At 42.6% G+C, this 9,581-nt stretch overlaps 1 protein-coding gene across 1 annotated transcript in view; it reads right to left on the bottom strand.

The window, feature by feature from the left end:
• The window catches only part of col9a2 (procollagen, type IX, alpha 2), a gene marked incomplete at its 5' end in the record, with an annotated part of 66,022 nt that extends 56,683 nt beyond the window's left edge, over positions 1-9,339 (bottom strand). Inside the window, one exon of the mRNA XM_084311912.1 lies at positions 9,307-9,339. Coding sequence (XP_084168038.1) covers positions 9,307-9,339 — 33 coding nt within the window. The remainder of the gene's footprint in view (positions 1-9,306) is intronic.
• Positions 9,340-9,581: the final 242 nt, after the last annotated feature.

Below are 9,581 nucleotides of genomic sequence, written 5' to 3' on the forward strand. Positions count from 1 at the left end.
GCTGTGAAGGTAGCAAATTCCAATTTGTGGTTTCCCAGAATTTAAAAGAACATTTGCCCATATTTGTTTTGAACCTTGGAATATGCAGGTCAGCAATGCTGGCTCTGGTGTTATGGGTATGCATGTCACTTTTCCACTGAAAATAATTTGTAAGATAAGAGGGGGCCCTATTATTATAAATGTTGTGAACTATGTTGAGCTGAAGTTGAACGGACCTGGCTTCCAGAAGGAGCCAGCCCAGCAACTGGAAGTGTTGTTTGCCAAGTGTTGTGTGCTCTAGAGCAGGGGTCGGGAACCTATGGCTCGCGAGCCATATATGGCTCTTCTGTTGACAGCATATGGCTCCCAGAATTTTTTTAGTAAATCTTTTTTTTTTTTTTTATACTTGATATATTTCTTAATAATACTGTGTCATTTAAAAGTAAACAGAAATTAGTTTTGAAGATACAGCTAATAGTATCTGTAGCTGAAGATATAGCGAGCAGAGCTGGCGAGGGAACACAAGTGGACAGAAATAAAAAATCTTCAACCTGAAGACCAGCTGATTCTTAAAACTGAATGGAGGGGAACGAGCTTCCTGTGACATACCACACAATGCAGCGTGAGTATTGCCGTATATTGACCATGTTTGGCTCTACATATGCATGTGGGCAGTCATTCTTGCATATGAGGAACATTAAGACCAACCTACGCTCACGTTTAACTGATGGAAGCCTCAACGCCTGCATGAAGCTCAACCTCACCACGTATGAACCAGATTACAAGGCCATCAGCAAAACCATGCAGCACCAGAAGTCGCATTAAAAGTAAGACATATTCATTCATTATACGTTAAAAATACTATATGGCTCTCAATGAAATATATTTAGAAATATTTGGCTTTTATGGCTCTCCCAGTCAAAAAGGTTCCTGACCCCTGCTCTAGAGCAGTGTTTCTCAACTGGTGGGTCGCGACCCAAAAGTGGGTCGCGGGGTCATTTTGAGTGGGTCGCGGATGTGTGTAAAAAAAAAAAAAAAAAAAAAAAAGTAAAACGATTTTTTTTTTTTTTTTTTTTTTCACTACCTATCTTTGTGAAAGTGGCTTCTCAGCTCTGGTCCAGCTGAAGACAAAGCGGAGGAACAGATTGGACATTGAGCATGACCTCAGAGTTGCTTTGTCTACCATCACCCCAGACTTTGAGACTCTTGTCAGGAGCAAACATCATCCCCAGTTATCCCATTAGTTCCCTGCATGTTAAGCTAAGAAGTCTGCTAAGAAGGATATATTATTTATTATTATTATTATTTTATTTCATTGTGTTTTTAGCCCTTAGTTGCACTTTTGTTGCAACCCCAGTTATCCCATTAGTTCCCCCAAACGTAAGTCTGTTATGTTAAGCTAAGAAATCTGCTAAGAAGCATAATTATTTATTATTATTATTTAATTTCATTGGGTTTTTAGCCCTAGTTGCACTTTTGTTGCAACCCCAGTTATCCCATTAGTTCCCCCAAACTTAGGTCTGTTATGTTAAGCTAAGAAATCTGCTAAGAAACATATTATTTATTATTATTTTATTTCATTGGGTTTTAGCTCTAGTTGCACTTTTGTTGCAAACTCAGTTATCCCATTAGTTCCCCCAAATTTAGGTCTGTTATGTTAAGCTAAGAAATCTGCTAAGAACCATATATTATTTATTATTCTTTTATTTCATTGGGTTTTTAGCAATAGTTGCACTTGTGTTGCACTTTTTTGTGTTTATTTCATGTTTTGAAAGATTGCGTATTACTGCAAATATTTTTTCTTTTACATAAATCATAGTGGTTAAAAATTTTGGGTCGCGACTTAATGACTAAGGAAAATGTTGGGTCCCGATGCTAGACCAGTTGAGAACCACTGCTCTAGAGGCTAGTACTAGTAGGCTACTAGAGTTCATCGGATGAGTTTGTTCTGGGAAACCTGTAACTTATCTTTTAAAACTTTGGTCAGACCTCCGTACCAAGAACAGATAGCATAGTTGAAGCAACAAGAAACAAGAGAATTTGCCAGAATGCGAAGACTTTCAGGGTCTAGTAAATGTGCTTTCCTGGCCAGAAATTTAGAGGGAGAGGGAGAGAGATACAGAGTGAGGACAGAGGGAGAGAGAGACAAAGAGAGAGAGAGAGAGAGAGAGAGAGAGAGAGAGAGAGAGAGAGAGAGAGAGAGAGAGAGAGAGAGAGAGAGAGAGAGAGAGAGAGAGAGAGAGAGAGAGAGAGAGAGAGAGAGAGAGAAAGAGAGGCAGACAGAGAGAGAGAAAGAGGGAGAGAGAAACAGAGATAGGGGAGAGACAGAGATAAGGGAGAGGGATAGATACAGAGTGAGGAGAGGACAGAGGGAGAGAGAGACAGATAGAGGGGAGAGATAGAGAGAGAGAGAGAGAGAGAGAGAGAGAGAGAGAGAGAGAGAGAGAGAGAGAGAGAGAGAGAGAGAGAGAGAGAGAGAGAGAGAGAGAGAGAGAGGGGGGGGGGGGGGTGGAATGGATACAGAAACAGACAGTCAACAAAGTCAAACATTTGATCCTTTTTTCCCCAAGTTCTACCACCCACCATGCCCGTCGTGCTGCTTTCCCCAACAGCTGTGCATTATGCCGCGCTACTGATTAGGAAGTGATATATATTTATGAGCCAATGACAGTGGATGTGTTAATCATGAGGTACGATGTGGGCTTTTTTAGCTAAAACAATATTCCACGTAAAGGAGTGTTACTCTATAAAGGCTGATCATCGTCATTACCGTGTCAATCTGGGTGGCCTTTGACAGGCCAGCTGTGACACAAACACACATGTGCACACACAAGTCACACATACACAGACACAAGCAAACCCATTCATAAGGGCATGGGGTAATATAGATAGTATTTGTTGTATGCAAACAAGCACAGGAACAGTGACATACCGGTACTAAATAGAGACGAACACACAGGAAAGTACAAAGGATTTACATACTGATCTGTTTTTGTACACAGACAGCCAGGCCAAGTTACACAAACACATCTGGAGACTGTTCCTCTGGAGTCACTGTGCTGTTGCATTCAAACACCAGATGCTTCTACGTGGCCAAACAAACACACACACACACACACACACACACACACACACACACACACACACATGCCACGTCCAAATAATCATTATACTTCTGAAACCCATTTCTCTTTCCACGCCCCCTCTCTCCATACCAAGAATCAGCGTGTGCATCTTGACACGCGTTACACAAGCATGCACTCTTTTTTGCAATATCGACGCTAGCTACGGTTAGTTCAGCTAGCTAGGTTAAGTGAATGGCTCTTACACACACAGCATTGAAACAATTATATCGGGTGCAATGTACACTGTACATATTAGATCTCATTCCCGCAAGTGCCCCTATTATTGCATCACTTGTGGTAACAAGGACACACAGTGGCATAGATGTGAAGCATTCTCGCATGCCCTAGAGGTGAGCCCTTTCTCTCTCTCTCTCCCTTTCTCTCTCTCTCTCCTCCAAATCACCACCCTAGGTGAGCAAAAGGCTGAGCCCTTTCTCTCTCCCTCTATCTCTATCTCTCTCCCTCTCTATATCGCCTCCAAATCACCACCCTAGGTGAGCGAGAGAGGCTGAGCCCTCTCTCTCTCTCTCTTCCAAATCACAGCCCGCCCCTAGGTGAGCAAGAGGCTGAGCCCTTTCTCTCTCCCTCTCTCTCATCCAAATGACAAAATAGCCATGAGCTTTGACAGTTAGAATTAGCTTTGTTTGTACTAAAATTATTGTGAAAAGGCATACTTTATGTGAGCTTCATGCTGATTCCAACTTGCTTGTTGTTGTTGTTGTTGTTGTTGTTGTTGTTGTTGTTGTTGTTGTTGTTGTTGTTGTTGGTGTTGTTGTTGTTGTTGTTGTTGTTGTTGTTGTTGTTGTTGTTGTCAACCGAATGCTTGCAGGACACCACTAGGGGGCAGAGCTGCTAAGTGTGAGTGAATGAATAAATGACTGACTGACTGAATGAATGAGTTAGTGACATTGCTGGTCATAGAGGTGCTTCACATCTAAAAAGACGTTTGAATCATTCCTGTCCACTCTAGGTAAAATAAAGGAGGCAAACATAAAACGGGAAGAATATTTACATTTGTATCCGATCAAAGAGGACACCAATCTAATGCATACAGTGTACATTGCAAACAATATAATTGTTTCAATGTTGTGTGTGTAAGAAACATTAAACTAGCTAGCTGATCTAACCTTAGCTAGCATTGATATTGCAAAAAAGACTGCATGCTTCTGCAAAATGTGTCAAAAGAACCAGTGCATAAGGTAAAATACAGCCAAGCAAAACTGAACTTCAACGTTAAATCCCTTAATCACCAATATGTCCTATTCTTTGCAGCTCGCCTGATTGTTATTTGAGTTCTATTGTAGTAGACCCCAGGCTTTTCTCAGCACCATGGACAGCGGCACTTCGTATTGAGTGTCTTTGGACACATTTGAAAGGGTGTTTCTTAATTTGAGGGAAAGGTTTACGTCCTTGAGCAGTGATCATGGATGGACACATCATCACTTGTTAAAGGAATATCTTGTTAACTAATGTAACAGACTGTAGCCCAATAATCCCTGTGAGTGAAGGGAGACGTGTTGAGGTTTCATGCAAGTTAATGTGAAGGTTCACAATAGGGATGCACCGATATGAAAATTGGCCACCGATACCGATACCGATTGTTCAACTAACACTATCGGCCGATACCGATACCGATACTTGTATATTTGTATATAAGTATTTGTAATTTTTTTTATTTTTTTTTTTTATTTTTTTTTAATGAAACTACTGTATATTTTGTGTATGTTTGTATTTGTAGGCCTCTTTACTTACTTAAAAAAAGGAAACATCAAGAAATATGTTTATGGTATTAATTCCACCATGCCATGTAGCACTATTTCTCTCCCAGTATCGTCTGGCGGCCTGCAGATGGATACTATTCTCTCAACCAGAGCTCTCAGCCAATGCAATAGAACCATTTTGATTGACAGTCGATTCGGCCAATTACGCCACACCGCTAGCACCCACCTCCTGCTGTTCTTACCACCAATCGGCAAGCGTTTATTCATTTTCTACTTTCGGGCATGCCGCCATTGATCTGCTTGCGACTCGAGAGCACAACAAACTTAACGTAGCTAATACCTTAGCTGCCCGGCCCGCCGACCAGCGCTCCACAGCATGACCAAATGAGACATAATGATTTTACTGCAACAAATGTTATAATAAAACAAAGCCTTTCTATACATTTGTCTGGTTTAAAACTTTATTAACAGATTGCAGAATGGGTAGTTGGGTACGGAATGAGCAACGGAATGGAACTGAGCTATGAACGGAATAATGCCTTGCTTACTTGCTGTGTTCGGGTAAATAATATGCTGATGTTATATTGAACGTGTAACACTAACTATATAACGTTATTAACTAACTAGCTACCGTACCGGGAGCTCACGTTGATGCCTGGATGGTGCTAACTAACTAGCTACCGTTCCGGGAGCTCACGTTGATGCCTGGATGGTGCTAACTAACTAGCTACCGTACCGGGGGCTCACGTTGATGCCTGGATGGTGCTAACTAACTAGCTACCGTACCGGGGGCTCACGTTGATGCCTGGATGGTGCTAACTAACTAGCTACCGTACCGGGGGCTCACGTTGATGCCTGGATGGTGCTAACTAACTAGCTACCGTTCCGGGAGCTCACGTTGATGCCTGGATGGTGCTAACTAACTAGCTACCGTACCGGGGGCTCACGTTGATGCCTGGATGGTGCTAACTACCGTACCGGGAGCTCACATTGATGCCTGGATGGTGCTAACTAACTAGCTACCGTACCGGGAGCTCACGTTGATGCCTGGATGGTGCTAACTAGCTACCGTACCGGGAGCTCACGTTGATGCCTGGATGGTGCTAACTAACTAGCTACCGTACCGGGAGCTCACGTTGATGCCTGGATGGTGCTAACTAACTAGCTACCGTACCGGGAGCTCACGTTGATGCCTGGATGGTGCTAACTAACTAGCTACCGTACCGGGAGCTCACGTTGATGCCTGGATGGTGCTAGCTAACTAGCTACCGTTCCGGGAGCTCACGTTGATGCCTGGATGGTGCTAGCTAACTAGCTACCATCCCGGGAGCTCACGTTGATACCTACTAACTGGCTACCGTTCTGTGATTTGTTTACTTCGAGGTTGAAGAAAGTGCACTTTTAGGTTGTGCAGGTCGCGACGCGTTTTGCCTTTTGACGCGACACAAATTGATGGATATTTATCGGCTACTGCCATCGGCACATTCGAGCTTATCGGCCGATAGGCCGATTGCAGTCAACAAGGCACTTATCGGCCGATACCGATACCCGACCGATACATCGGTGCACCCCTAGTTCACAAGAAGTGGTTCATTCATGATATTGCATTGAAATGACTCACAGCCACACACACACTTTTTGGCCCCTGCACTTCTGAAATGAATCTGGTATCACTCACACACACACACACACACACACACAAACACACACACACACACACACACACAGGCATGTTTTCATGCATTATTCATGCTCAATACATTAATTCCCCAACCCCATTACCATAATGTTAACCATAACAATTACATGCATATCCCAATATCCTTTCCTTAATTTAACCGTAAAAATAGCTCCTTTACCTCGTGGGGTCCTGCCAATGTCCCCATACAACAACACAAAAGAAATCTTGTTTTCACTTGTGGGGATATTTGGTCCCTGCAACGGTCGGAAAACAAGGACACACACACACACCCAAACATCCTTCTCACTCTCACACATGTCCCAGCTGACCCTGACTTGCCCTCAGCATGTCGACAGACCCTATAACTCTGCAGTGTTTACAGGTGAGGCCAGGCCCTCCAGGCAGCCAGCCAGACAGACAGACAGACGGTGTCTCTCTGTACTCACACCTGTCCTGTCGGGCGAAGAGAAACGACCCACAGCGTCCCCTGGGGGTTCACGTGGCCCGTTTTCCACTGGAATGACTCGCTGTGGGCAAAACCACGCCGTCGGAAACCATGCCGTCGGAAACCATGCTGTCGGAAACCTGAGCTCACGGGTTCCAAAGTTGTTTCCAAGGCGAGGTTCCCAGAGCTACATTTTGGAGCAGCTTCAGGAGACGCGAGGTTCCAGGAACGCCGTGGAGAGCTTCAGTGTCTCTGCCTGACCTGCCAGCATTTGCTTGTAGTTGCTTCCAGACAAAACAATTAAATCCCTCAGAATAAATGGAAGCCCTTAGAAGTCTATTTTATTTTATCTATTTTGGCAGGGTTTTCTGTGCTGCATCGCTGAATGTTTCAAACTTCCTGTTATTATTAATTAATGACGTCTTCATCACATGCCATCATTAGGCTTTATTATTATAATTATTATGCTATTGAGAGACAAAGGCAAAATCGGACTTTGAGGTTTTTCTTCTTCGTTGACATTGAATTGGCTGCAAAATGTGCAATAATCTAATTAAATAAATGACAACCTTGGTCTATAAAAACAAAACTGCTCATATGCATAATGAAAAATAAATAGCCTGTGCAGCCTATGCCCGGAAACGCTAACATTATTAGCAGTGGCTGGCAAGCTATCTACAGTACCACCTAGGAGGCTATGCATCCACAGACTGACAGGCAACACGTTTTTTATTAGGTGTGTTTTTTATTAGATGTTTTAGCTTGAGTGCTGCATACTTGATATGAGGACTTCCGAGTGTTTCATTTGACCGTTCTTGTTGACTGGATGATGTGACTGATTTTGGAGCTGGTCAAAAACTTGACACTGCGAGTGAAGGGTAACTTCAGTGCTTCCGATATTGAAAACAATTGCAAATAGATGATAATATAATTAAGGATAGATTATTATTGATAACGGTGAAAACATTTTGGTTGCCTATGTTCATTCTCATTAGGTAAACGTTATGATTTAATTTTTTTATAATTTAAATACAGTTTGGGCAATAATTGGAAAATCATTCTTCAGTCATACTCTGTCTTAATAAATGTTCCTGTGGATTGTCAATGGCAATGGTGTGGCACCATTGTTCTTCCATGTAGAAGCCAAGTGAGAAGGGGAAGGTCACCCTGTGTGCTTGTAAGGTCAGAGGTTAACCAGGGCCCTGTTTCTTGTACCTGGATAACTGAGTTAGCCGGATAACTTTAGCTGGATAACTGGGTTAGCCGGACTTTCCGATTTCATGTACCTGGATTTTCCAAATCACCATGACAACATATCCAAAAGTTTGAGCCTGGTCGAAAGCAGAGTTCAAGTTCAAGTTAGCCTGAACTATCGCCACGCCCCCGCAAAGAAGTGACAGCCCGTTTCCTGAAACTATTCCCACAGTCTACGATCTGCATTATACCATTCTGAATTACGTTTTTGTGCTCCATTCTTCCAGAGGGGGCTTTTGAAATGTAAAATAGACCCAAAATGCTGATATTAAATTCACTTTGTCCTAAATAATGCACGTTATATATACCGTGGCGACGGTGGCGCTCGCTCGTGCGATGTACACATGATGTGGTTATTTTAATTGTAACTGGGATTAAGATGTCTGATGAGATGCGCTGTTTGACGGATTTGAGAAATTGAATGAGCCGTTGACGTCACATTAATGAATGAGGATAAAGAGATAAACTTCATTCAAAACAAAGGATATTCTAAACACGGGTCTCTCGTTCATTAATGTATAAACAATGAATTTATCCCATCTGGCCCAGTGGCCCAGCGGTAGTGCTCAAGCCTCCCAATCCAGCGGCCGGGGTTCAAATCCCCGTGTTTCCAATATGATTTTTTTGAATATAATATTAATGATTATACGCCAAAGTAGCCTGGTTTTAAGTTAAAATATTATAAATCTACATGCATTGAGGATGTCATTCTTTATATAGCTCTCAACGTGCACCAAATTGAATTATTCCTATATTGCAAAAAGAAGGAAAAGACTAGGCGGGTCTTGAACCCCGGTCGTCCGTGTGAAAGTCAAAAGAAGAACCCGTTACACCACAGAGAAGATAAGTAAAAGATTGACTATACATCAATCAATGGGTAAGAGAGCCGTATCGTAATTCTGTATAACAGTTAACTAATAATTTTCGCTAGCAAGATCTCATTTGATTATTCAATCCAGCAGGCAAGTTTAAAGAAATATAATCTGATTGATTGAGGTAATGAGGGACTTAGAATTAGCCTATAGATAACGCATTTAACTTGTCGGCGAGGCGATTGAGCCGTATTGCAATCTGTCAATAAAGTCTTAAATCAATTAATCAATCAATGCCGTTGAGAATCAGGGTCTCTGCCATCGATACGTGCTGGCTTTTCACCTAAAACGGCCGCGCGCATTTAGCCTGACTCGCAAGTCTGGCTTGAGTTAACGAGACTGAATCCACCTTTGTGAAACAGGAAAATCCCGGCTTCGAACATCGGGTTAACTGAAGCTGGATAATGGACATCTTGATCGACTTAGTTGAACCACGTACATGAAACAGGGCCCAGGTGGCTTTTTCTGACACTCAGCATAACAGCTGTAGCTGATATTGCAGAC

The sequence above is a fragment of the Notolepis coatsorum genome (genome assembly GCF_963971535.1).
Source record: "Notolepis coatsorum genome assembly, chromosome: 4".
NCBI lineage: Eukaryota > Metazoa > Chordata > Actinopteri > Aulopiformes > Paralepididae > Notolepis > Notolepis coatsorum.